Source organism: Canis lupus, chromosome 16, assembly GCF_003254725.2.
Source record: "Canis lupus dingo isolate Sandy chromosome 16, ASM325472v2, whole genome shotgun sequence".
Lineage (NCBI taxonomy): Eukaryota > Metazoa > Chordata > Mammalia > Carnivora > Canidae > Canis > Canis lupus.
In genome coordinates this window covers 42,388,026-42,400,755 of record NC_064258.1, presented here as the reverse complement: position 1 = coordinate 42,400,755, position 12,730 = coordinate 42,388,026, and the positions used below count along the sequence as shown (strand labels likewise).

The 12,730-nt window shown below is 43.3% G+C and overlaps 1 protein-coding gene across 2 annotated transcripts in view; it reads left to right on the top strand.

Annotated features, from left to right (window-relative positions):
• The first annotated feature begins 3,414 nt into the window (after positions 1 to 3,414).
• The window catches only part of ASAH1 (N-acylsphingosine amidohydrolase 1), a 48,496-nt gene continuing 39,180 nt past the window's right edge, over positions 3,415 to 12,730 (top strand). The window contains exon 1 of one of the 2 annotated variants that reach the window (XM_025467146.3): positions 3,415 to 3,591. In XM_025467146.3, coding sequence (XP_025322931.1) covers positions 3,514 to 3,591 — 78 coding nt within the window. In that variant the 5' untranslated portion in view covers positions 3,415 to 3,513. The remainder of the gene's footprint in view (positions 3,592 to 12,730) is intronic. The other variant, XM_025467083.3, reaches the window with a different exon arrangement.

Below are 12,730 nucleotides of genomic sequence, written 5' to 3'. Positions count from 1 at the left end.
TGATAAAGCTACTGGAGGAAAAGAATGGTATAACAATTTTGCATGACCTCTGACTTTCCATTTTTCACATCTTTTACTCTCTAGAGTCCTTCCTGAAAAGATGGACAATGGTCTATCAGATTATGTTTTAAATATAGTAAGCCCTTTTGAAAATTAAACAACTTACTGGTAAATATTTCTGGTTTATTTTTTTAACTGAAACATTTTATTTCTTGAATTTTTGAATATTCAGTTTTATTAAATCAAGCCTTACCTCTTCTGAGTAATGTGGTGTTAGGTGCAGTAGAGTTCATTTAGGGTGGGGTGGTTAGACTGCAATGATTTTAAATCAAGGCTCCACCTCAGAAACCTAGGAATGTTAGTAGGAGATTTAAAAAGGTCCACAGCTTGCCAAGAACTTCAGCTATTCTGATAAACATTTTGATTACTGATGCTGACTGACTCTTGCATTCTAAACAGGTTATCCAAGTCTTAAACTTGATGCTTGTTGTGAAGATAGTATTTGAATCACCCTTCCCACAAAGATAGTCATTTATTTGTACATTTAAATGTCTTTTTAAAAAATATTTTATTTATTTATTCATGAGAGACGTAGAGAGGCAGAGACATAGGCAGAGAGAGAAGCAGGCTCCCTGTGGGGAGCCTGATGCTGGACTCCATCCCAGGATCCCAGGATCAGGACCTGAGCCAAAGGCAGATGCTCAGCCACTGAGTCACCCAGGTACCCCTTAAATGTCTATGTCAGTATGCCACAAAAGCATGGAAATTTTTCCTATGACCACACACCTTGCCTTGACTTTCTATACATTCCTAGTACTTAACAATGGAGTAGAAGAAAATATATATGTAAGAAAAAAATGCAAAAAAAAAATGGTAGGCTTTGGAAAAGTAGATTTAATATTTTTAATTTGAAAACAGAATCAAGAGTATATAAAAGGCCTCTGAAAGTTGAATGCAAAATTATGTGAAAATTATGCCTAAGAAGATTATGCCAATTGACATAACTTTTTCTACATGAAGAATCTGATTTTGCTAGACCACTTTACCACCAATGAATATCCTCTCATAGGGAAAAAAAAATATGTTAGGTGACATGTTTAAAGTACCCTCAGTAGTATTTAAAGTGAATGGTCTTCAAACCTAATAGCTATTTATATACTAAAAGACAGGAATCCTCTACTTCTGCAGACTGTTTTTAAGGTCCAAGATAATCTAATATATTCACAGAGGGAAGCCCTTTACGATGGCTGCCAATGGCCTATGTAATCTGCCCTACTGCCCTTTCCACTGGGACTTCATCTACTTCTTTTCCTCCTCTTACTTCAGCTCTACCTACACTGACTTCCTTGCTGAAGACAAACATGTCAGGCATTCTTGTTTTTAAGCCTCTGTCCTAGCTTAGACACCTGCCAGGAAAACTCTCTCACCTTCTTCAAATCTCTGCTCCAACTTCACTTTCTCAGTAATGCCTATCCTGTCCATCTGATTTAACATTGTGATTCTCCTCTTATTCTGCTTTTTCTCTACGACACTTACTACCTTGTAATAACATTCTCTATCAGTTTTCTCATCCATTGTGTGTATTATCCACTTCTCATATAACGTAAGCTTCATGAAAGGACTTTCTTTTTTTGTTGATTCACCCCAGTGTCTGAAGAAATGGTTGGCACGTTGAAGGCTGGCAGTAAATATTTCTTGGATTAATGAACATTGCTGTGATCTGCTTGCTTACTGTTGAATCAGTAACCACTTTAATCATGTGAAATGTTTCAAAAGTCAAACTTCCTCAAAGAGGGTTTGAAAATGAACAAAGGGATTCACATTAAAAATGGAGCTGGGAAGTCCTAAAGGAGAACTTCTCACACGCTACTACTTACCACCTTTTACAGACCTCAATAGGAAACAGCTTCCCTGTACCTTCCACAATAGGAAGAAGCTTACTTTATCACTCCAATAATAGGAAGGAAGATTTCCTACTGTCCCAGCAACGAATCAGCCTGTGAGAAGTCCCCATAATGGAACTCTTGTTTTCCTACAGTGGACTCTGGATCCAGCTTCCAACTTCCTTTCCTCTACAAAAACAAGCCCCTCTCTTTTGTTCTCCCAACTTGCCTATGGTTTGCCACAGTTTGAATGTCCCAAACTGCAATTACTCTGCTATTCCGAACAGACTTATTCTGCTTAATTTGAACAGCAAATTAACTGGCTATTTTGATTGACAAGAAGATTGTTACCCCACCCCACCCCCAACACACACACAATCGAATTCTCATTTCCCAATCTCCAACAAAAAAATTGATTTTTTTTCCCTTAAGGACGGAATATAAAAGGGTAATATCACAATTTCAACCACACAAGATATAAATGAAGATTTTTGGTGATAGTATGCTACGTTTCATTAAGCATCGAAACAATGCTAGTTGGGAAAATCCTAGAGACTCGACCAGAAAGTGCAATCTGGTCAGAAAGGTTTCCTGCGGGACTTCTAAGTAACCTCCAACAGGGCGATCATGTCCATGGAAGGCACGAATGGCAAGCAATTAAATCTGTTGGTTTTGCAGGTGCAGGCTGGACACCACTGCATACAGCCTCTCCTGCCGGGTTTAGCTCCGTCCTGCCCACATACAGGCTTCGTGGTTTAGACGAAAACGCACAGCGGCTCGGTGGCTGGACGCACCAGAGAAGGAAGGTTTGCGGGGCTACCTGGTCCTTCCACCGCTCTCTAAGTCCAAGTAACTGAAAACCTGAATTCTGTGACTTGTCAGCTCTGCGGTGCAAACCTAAATGGGTAATTCGTAGCTCGCAGTGTCCGGGGGGATTAGGTCCCCGAAACCTCCCCGCCTGCCCCTAACACCTGGGCCGGTCCAGTGGCTCCAGGGTCGGGACCGACAGGCTCTCTCGGCAAAGGCGCGTCGGGGTCGCGCGTTACGCCGCCGCGTCTTGAGCCTCTGGCGAGTTGGGTCCGTTCCGCGCCTTTGCCCGGGGTGGCCGGGCGCACACCTCGCACGGGGTGGCCGGGCGCACACCTTGCACGGGGTGGCCGGGCGCACACCTCGCCCGGGCCGCTTGCAGACGTTGCACGAGGGGCGCCGGGCCCAGAGCCCAGGGGGACCCCCCGCCCGAGCGGAGGAGGCTCGGCGGAGGCTGCGGACCGCCAGGGGGCACGACCCGGGAAAAGTTCCGGAGCTCCACCCCCCGGGGCGGGGCTGGGGCTGGGGCTCGGCCCAACCACTGCCCCCGGGAGGGGGAAGCCCTGCTGAGCCCCGCGTCCCAAGGCCGCGCCGCCCGCCGAGCCCCGGGCTCCTCGCCCCTTGCTGCGCGCGCCCCCGCCCGCCGCCCCGGCGCCCCGCCGAGGAGCCCCGTCCTGCCCGCACCCCCGCCCCGGGCCCTCCGGTCCCCGCTCCGCCCCGCTTGGTGCGGTCCCGCGTCGCAGGTCACGCGGCGGCGGGGCGCGGCCTGCTCCGAGCCCAGGTGGTGTCCTCGCCGGGTCGGCGGTGTGCTGCGGCTGGGACGATGCTGGGCTGGAGCCGGGTAACGCTGGTCCTCGCGGCCGCGGCTGTCACCTGCGCCTCCGCGCAGCAGGCGCCGCCGGTGAGTGCGGGGGGGGGCGCAGGTGCGGGCGCGGAGGCGGCGCAGGTGCGGGCGCGCGAGACGCGGGGGGCGCGGAGGCGGCGCAGGTGAGGGCGGGGGGCGCGGAGGCGGCGCAGGTGCGGAGGAGGCGCAGGTGCGGGGGGTGCGCAGGTGCGGGGGGTGCGCAGCGGGCCGCTGGACCCCGTCCCGCTGGACCCCGTCCCGCCTCATTCCACACGGGCCGGGACAAGAAGGCCTTTCCGGGAAACCCTCATCTCCGCAAAATGCCGATTGGGACTTGCACACCCCCAAATGCGGGCGATCGCGCTTGTTTTGACCAGTTCCAGGCCCGCGCATCCTGAGCTGCCAAGAACAAGTTCCCGGGGACGTTACACAACTCAGAGAAGCTTGACGACTGTGGCATTCTCTGCCGGGTGACGGGGTGCCCAAGGAGACGAGGCTCCTGAAGTCCCTGAGGAAAGCCCAGGCGTCCCCATCCAGGGCGGTGGGAGCCGCCCAGACAGGCCCCGAGGTGGCTGCTGTGGCCTTAGCCCCAGAGTCATGGGAGCTCCTGTCCCGTGGCTCTTTCCCCAAAAGGAAGTCACAGGAACTCAGACTTGGTAACTGCAAGGGACAGCGAGGGACCAGCCAGAGAAGGAAGTAGACTCAGTGGGAAAATGTCTAGCCAGAGGTCACACTGCTGTTTACTGAAGCGTGCCTAAACTCAGGCCTCTGGACACTTAGTTTGGCGCTCTTTCATAATTCTCTTCTTTAAAAGCAGTGAGACTCCGTTTCTCTTGGCCAGCAGATCAGATGGATATGCAGAAAATGCCAAAGAAGGCATCTCATCTGACCTGAGACGTGAGGAGGGTGGTTTTGAAAAGCTTAGGTAGGCTCTTGACAGGCATTTTCTTCTCTTTTTACTTTTCTAAGGAGACATGATCTAAGAATGAAATCATGGTGGGATATTATTCATTCAATAAAATTGAGAGACTGTTAAGCAAATAAAAACATAATAAAATGGTATATACAGTGATTTTAGGAACAGAAAAATACGCGGTATACACATGTGGACAAGGATTGGAAGAGTGTACGAAGAAATAAAGTGTTTGCTTTAGTGTGTGTAGGGAATTCATGCTGTAAAGTGGTTGGGATCTTGAGAATTTTAAAAGAATTTAATACTTTGATACCATAGGGGCCCTTCAGTCAGAGGCCACCAGAAAACACACTTGTAGTTGAACAAATCGGGTTTATTACTCTTTGCAGTGGGAAAGAACGCACACCATGGGCAGTTGTAGGGCCTCTCAGTAAAAGGGCATTTGGCAAAACCTATTTCATAATTTGGACTTTGGTTGTGTGATTGGGGATAGGTCTAAGGAATAGGAGGTTTGCTCTACATCGGATACTTTCAGGAGGTGGGGCAATTCTGTGATTGAGTAAAGAAGAAACATTCATTTAGCAAGAGAAGGGGGTGTTTGGCATTTTGTGGGTTGCACAATACCCTTGTTTTTGTGCTTAAACAGAATCATGAATTAGATTTGTTTTGTTTCATTTTATCATGTGTCAGAGTAAACTGAGGTATTTTTAAAAATTGATTATAGCCAACATGAGATCAAAAGTGGCCTGAATGTGTTATACCAGTGCGTAATAATATTGGGGTCTAATTGTGAACCTCTGAGCAGTTTCAGGGGTCAGGAGGTACGTTTATTTTTCCTTCTTTGGCATTTTCTGCAAGAGTTTTTAAAAAGCCATCTTTAGAACAACAAGATAATAGTTCTTATCTAGAATAGTGGTTGTCAAAATCTAGTCTAGCCATTGGGAAGCTGTTTTTAGAAGTCCTAAATGAGAAAAATGAGGGCATAAAGCCAAAATTATTAATTTAGAATGCTATCTGTTCTAATTTTATGGCTTTTCAATTTTTCTTTTTAAGGTTTTTTTTTTCTTTTATGTACATGGGGTTTTGTTTGTTTTTTAACATCTCCACTGGGAGGATAAAAATTTGGGACTCCCTTGTGCTGGGCTTTTTAAAATATTTCATTAATCTGGAAAATTCTGTCTGAAAGAAACCTTTGAAAGTCCACAGAAGTATTGTGACCTCATTCTCTGAAAAGAATAAGCAGTTTTGCACTTTGAATCATATGATAAATTGTGTGTGTCCACATAGTAACAAAAGATATTTCAAAACTACTTTTGATAAATGTGAACAATGAGGACGGCTTTAAATTACAAACAAATCATTTGATTTGGAATGTCTGTGGGTTTTGTGTTTGAGGCTTTTCACAATATAGCATGTTTTAAGGTCTTCCTGAGTCATTCTTAATTACCCATTTTATCAAAAGACCTACTAAATGATGGTGGTGGCAGAGGTGGCCACTCTGAAGTGGGAGATGAAGACTGTGTCATCCAAGGCTCTGGACCTTTTCACATTAAAAAGATCAATCAGAAGTTAAAGGGAGCAAAGGTGGATATAAGGAGACTAGGGGAGAAAACAGTGCAGTGGAGAGAGAGAGAGAAGTGGATGGTTCTAGAAAATGTTTGGAACGAGCAGAAGGAAGGATTGGGTGAGGATGGGGGACAGCCGACTTTCTCAAGTGCTTAGTTGGCCAAATGTCAGCATCACTGCAAGGGAACACAAGAAGGGAAAAATTGTGGTGAAAGAATGAAGATTGTTTTTATTCTGGTTATATTGAATTTCCAGTTGCACCAGGATATCCAGGAGGCTGTTGGGACTGCAGCTCAGAAGAGGGAGATGGGAGTCGCAGGCATGCTACTTAAAGCCACTGGAGAAAGTGAACATTGAGCAGATGGATGACATAGAAAGAGAAGAGGACAGGCAAAGATTAAGGGGAGAGAAGAAATGGCAAAGTTTAAAGCAGCAGCCAGGGTGGAAGAGTGAGTGTTGCAGAAGCTCAGAGGAGAGAGTGGAGCAGGTTCTCCCTGTGTTGGGTGCCTTTGAGATGCCAGGTATGTTATACATGGCAGTTGGAGGTCATTGGTCATGGTCACCTTGGCCTGAGCAGTGTTGAGAACAGAAAATAAGCTGATGTAGGCTGAGGCGTGATGAGAAGGAAAGGAATCGGAGTGAGAGTGATGACTGTTGTCAGTCATAAATCTGAGCAGATCCTGAGAATGAAACATAATGGCTCAGTAATTAATTGCTGAGTCAAACTTATTTTTATGCATCAACTTCTCATACAAAGTGTGAGCTTTTATTAACAATGATTTTTACTCTTCCTGCCTGCCCAGTATTATTATAGTGCATCTGCTTTCCCCAGGTACCATAAAGGAAGGGACACACAGATGTAATCTATTCACTTAGTTAACAAATATTGCATGACTACTGTGTGCCAGATTCTGTTCCAGATGCTGTTAATGAGTTAGTGATAGATACAAAGGTTCCAGCCCTCATGGAAGGTTTATTCCTATTCCTTTTACCTAAATGTTCCTAATTTAGTAGAGTTCCATCCCACCAAAGGTCAGAAAACAAACTGCTTGCTCATTGGAGTTTCTTATATGTGCAAAAACATGCCTTACTCAATAGGTGTGTGTCTGCTCTGTTGTACACAGGGAACATTAGATTTTCACCACTTCCTCTGGTCCTGCGAAGCAAAAATGAGAGAGCAGGTGAAAGATCTTGAGATTCGAAGTTGGTTGCTTTTCCCCTGTGCTAGAGTAGCATGATATGCTAAGCCAACTACATAAACCTCTATCACCTATTTATAATCTTTACCTATCAGGTATTTAAATTTTTACCTGTCTTGATAAGGTTGTCTATTATTAAAACTGTGTATAGTTAAATTTGGAGATAGTAAGAAACTTTAAATAACAAATGAGCTTGTTGTAATTCCATTTCAAGTCTCTACATAGATTTTGAAGCTGTCGTCCCTCATCGAAAACTCCCTTGATGGTGAGAATGCAGCTGTCTCCACTCTACCCCCAAATCTAACCTTTTTGTTTAAAATGACGGTGGCATTAAAACCTTTAGAGCTCCTGAAGTAGCCTGGTTTTATGATGCTACCTTTAAAAATCTCAATCACGTTTACCCTTTACTCTTTCAGCCAGATTCTGTGTCAATGTTATGCCTATACTTCATGTTTGTTTATTGCTGCCAGGATTATTCTAGCACAGTGTTTTATTGGCCTCAGACTCCCACATACAGGATGGCAAGGGTACTGTCCCCTCTGGGGCAGGTGGACAGAGCACTTTTAACATCCCTCACATTGTCTCATAAGAAATATGCCTTGTTGGGATCTCTGGGTGGCGCAGCAGTTTAGCGCCACCTTGGGCCCAGGGCCTGATCCTGAAGACCCAGGATCGAGTCCCATGTCAGGCTCCCTGAATGGAGCCTGCTTCTCCCTCTGCCTGTATCTCTGCCTCTCTCTCTCTGTGTCTCTCATGAATAAATAAAATCTTTAAAAAAAATCAGCCATTCTTTTTCTCTAAAATAATAGATGTATGACTATTAATTTCTTTCTAAGATTTTATTTAGTGCTTTTAGTTTACTTTTGTTTTTTAAAGATTTTATTTATTGCCCAACGCGGGACTCGATCCCAGGGTTCCAGGATCACAGCCTGGGCCAAACGCAGGGGCTAAACTCCTGAGCCACCCAGGCATCCCAAAATAAAATCTTAAAAAAAAAAAAAAAAAGAAATATGCCTTGTCGTTAGATTTTTATATTGGTTTTTGTACCCACGTTGTGCAGATATAATTATTAGGATGACATGAGCATTATTACATTGCACTGCTTGCTGAGTTGATTACAGTGATCATCAAAAGCCCTGAAGGAAATGGAGATTGTTCCCTATTAGGGATTATTTTTTTTTTAAAGATTTTATTTGTTTATTCATGAGAGACCGAGAGAGAGAGAGGCAGAGACGTAGGCAGAGGGAGAAGCCTGATACAGGACTTGATCCTGGGACTCAGGGTCATGCTCTGAGCCACAGGCAGATGCTGAACCACTGAGCCCCCCAGGTGCCCCTCCCTATTAGGAATTAAATTGGGACATTGGTTTTATTGCTGTTTCCGTGGGAAACTGTAAGAGAGAGCAGGGGAAGGAAGCTGGGCCGGAGCTCTGGAGACTGCTTCTGTCACCGGCTGTGTAACTCAGTCCCTGATGGAGATGGGCCTTGTATCCTGAACATGAAGTTTAAGTTCCTGATAACGTGAAATTCAGTAAATTGGATTTTTATGAATTAAATCACATTTTAAACTAAAAGTTCTGGGAAGCCCGAATGGCTCCGCAGTTGAGTGTCTGCCTCTGGCTCAGGGCGTGATCCCGGATTTTGGGGATCGAGTCCCACATCAGGCTCCCTGCGTAGAGCCTGCTTCTCCTTCCTCTGCCTGTGTGTCTCTGCCTCTCTTTCTCTGTGTCTCATGGATAAATAAATAAAATCTTTAAAAAACAAAAATAGACTAAAAGTTCTGATATTTAGATGAATCTTCTGGTGAATAAGTTAGAATGAGGAGTTGCATTTCTAACGTTAATTGCCCTTATTAAATGATGTGTATGGAAAATTCATAGTTGCATAGTCTACTTAAGACTACGTAGACTGCTACTTTTGAGTGTCCATTTCTTTTTTTTTTTTTTAAGATTTTATTTATTTATTCATGAGAGGCAGAGAGAGAGAGTGGCAGAGACACAGGCAGGGGGAGAAGCAGGCTCCACACAGGGAGCCCCATGTGGGACTCGATCCAGGGTTTCCAGGATCCCACCTTGGGCTGAAGGCGGCGTTAAACCACTGAGCCACCAGGACTGCCCTTGAGTGTCCATTTATAACATTGCTAAACAAGGACTGGTGAACTTAGAGTACTGTGCCCTACATTGCAGTTATATGTTGTAATTTTTTTAATAGATTTTATTTCTTTACTTATCTAAGAAAGAGCTAGCACAAGCAGGGGAGGGGCAGAGAGAGAGGGAGAAGCTGAGCAGGGAGCCCAACACGGAACTTGATCCCAGGACCCGGGGATCATGACCTAGGCTAAAGGCAGACACTTAATAGACTGAGCCACCCAGGCACCCCTATTGTTGTCTTTTTTTTTCTTTTTAAGATTTATTTTAGAAAGAGAGAGTGCTCATGAGACTGGGGGAGGGGCAGAGGGAGAGGAGATCATCTCAAGCAGCCAATTCCACGCTGAGCATGGAGCCTAACATGGGGCTCGATCCCATGAGCCAGAGACCATGACCTCAGGGGAAACTGAGTGAGCCACCCAGGTGTCCCTTGTTGTTGTTTTTAAGTTTAGTTATTTAACATACATAATATTAGTTTCAGCTCTACAATATAGTGATTCATCATTTCCATACATTACCCGGTGCTCATCACAAGTGCCCTTAATCCACCCCTCCCCCCATAACCATCAGCTTGTTCTCTATAATTAAGAGTGCTTCTTGATTTGACCTTTTCCCCCCCTTTGCTCTTTTGTTTGTTAAACTCCACATATAAGTGAAATCATATGGTATTTGTCTTTCTCTGACTCATTTTGCTTAGCATAATACTCTTTTAACTCCATCCATGTTGTTGCAAATGGCAAGATTACATTCTTTTTTTGGCTGAATGATACTCCATTTTGTATATATACCACAACTTCCTTATCCATTCATCAGACACTTGGGCTGCTTCCATATCTTGGCTACTGTAAATAATGCTGCTATAAAACATCAGGTGTGTGTGTGTGTGTGTGTATTGGGGTGCATGTATTCCCTTGAATTAGTGTTTTTGTATTCTTTGGGTAAATACCCAGTTAGTGCAATTACTGGATCATAGGGTAGTTCTATTTTTAATTTTTTGAGGAACCTCCATACTGTTTTCCACAGTGGCTGTGCCAGTTTGCATGCATTCCCACCAGCAGTGCATGAGGGTTCCTTTTTCCCCACATCCTTGACAATACCGGTTGTTGCTTATGTTGTCAATGTTAGCCATTCTGACAGGTGTGAGGTGATATATCATTGTAGTTTTGATTTGCATTTCATTGATGGTAAGTAATGATGAGCATCTTTTCATGTGTCTGTTGGCCGTCTCTGTGTCTGCTTTGGAAAATGTCAGTTCATGTCTTCTGCCCATTTTTTTAGTTAGATTATTTTGGGGGCGGGTGTCAAGTTGTTTGAGTACTTTAAATATTTTGGATACTAACCCTTTATCAGATACATCACTAGCAAATATCTTCTGTTTTGTAGGTTGACTTTTGTTGATTGTTTTTTCACTGTGCAGAAGCTGTTATTTTTTTTTTTTTTTTTTTAAAGATTTTATTTATTTATTCATGATAGTCACAGAGAGAGAGAGAGGCAGAGAGACACAGGCAGAGGGAGAAGCAGGCTCCATGCACTGGGAGCCCGACGTGGGATTCGATCCCGGGTCTCCAGGATCGCGCCCTGGGCCAAAGGCAGGCGCTAAACCGCTGCGCCACCCAGGGATCCCTGGAAGCTGTTATTTTGATGTAGTCCCAATAGTTTATTTTTTACTTTTGTTTCCCTTTGTCTCAGGAGACAAATGAAGAAAAAACTTGTTTAATCCAATGTCAAAGAAGTTACTGCCTATGTTTTTTTTCTTCGAGGATTTTTATGGTTTCAAGGTCTCACATTTAGGCCTTTAATCCATCTTGAATTTATTTTGTGTATGGAGTAAGAAAGTGGTCCAGTTTCATTCTTTTGCATGTTGCTGTCCAGTTTTCCCAGCACCATTTATTGAAGAGGCTGTCTTTTTCTCATTTGATATTTTTTCCTGCTTTGTTGAAGATTAATTGACCATACAGTTGTGCGTTTAATTCTGGGTTTTCTATTCTTTTCCATTGATCTGTGGTTTTTTTTTTTTTTTGTGCCAGTATTATAGCATTTTGATTACTACAGCTTTGTAGTAGAACTTGAGATCTGGAAATTTAATATAACTTGTAGTGCCTCCAACTTTGCTTCTCTTTGTCGTGAGTCCTTTGGCTATTCAGGGTCTTTTATGGTAATATACAAATTTTAGAATCCTTTGTTCTAGTTCTGTGAAAGATGCTCTTGGTATTTTGATAGAGGTTGCATTTAAAAATGTAGATTGCTTTGGGTAGTATAGATATCTTAACAGTATTTCTTTGCCCAATCCATGAGCATGGAATATCTTTCCATTTCTTTGTGTCCTCTTCAATTTCTTTCATCAGTGTTGTTTAGTTTTCAGAGTGTAGGCCTTTCCCTCTTTAGTTATTACTGTATTCCCAAGTATCTTCTTATTTTGGGTGTCGTGTACTTTGGATAGTTTTCTTAATTTTTCATTCTGCTACTTCATTATTGGTGTATACAAATGCAACAGATTTCTGTAGATTGATTTTTATATCCTGCAACTTTACTAAATTCGTTGATCAGTTCTAGCAGGTTTTTTTTGCTGGAGTCTTTTGGGTTTCCTATACATAGTAGATATAAACTGAAAATTTTACTTTTTCCTTACCAATTTGGGTGCCTTTTAGTTCTACTTTTTGTTGTCTGAGATTTATGGCTAGAACTTCCAGTACTATGTGGAATAAATATGATGAGACTGGACATCTTTGTCTCATTCCTGACCCGAGGGGGAAAAAATGGGTTTTTGCCCATTAAGGGTGATGTGAGCTGTGGGTTTTTCACATACATCCTTTGTTGTGTTGAGGTATGTTCCCTCTGAACCTACTTTGTTGAGGGTTTTTATCATGAGTGGATGTTGTACTTTGTCATATGCTTTTTCTGTGTCTATTGAAATGTTCATATGGTTCTTATCCTTTCTGTTATTGATGTGATGTATCATGTAATTAATTTGTGAATATTGAAACACTCCTGCAACCCAGGAATAAATCCTACTTGATCATGGTGAGTGATTATTATTATTTTTTTTAATGACTTGTTGGATCTAGCTTACAAGTACTTGTTGAAGATTTTGGGCATCTGCGTTCATTATGTGTATTGGCCTGGAGTTCTTTTGGGGCGGGGTGTGTGGTTTATCTGGTTTGATACCAGGGTAAATGCTGGCTTCATAGAATGAATATGGAAGTTTTATTTCCTCTTTTATTTTTTGGAATAGTTTGAGAATAGATAGTAATGCTTCTTTAAGTATTTGATAGAATTCCCTGTGAAGCCATCTGGTCTTGGACTTTTTTTGTTGGGAGTTTTTGATTATTAATTCAGTTTCTTTGCTGGTTATCTGTATGTTCAAATTTTGCA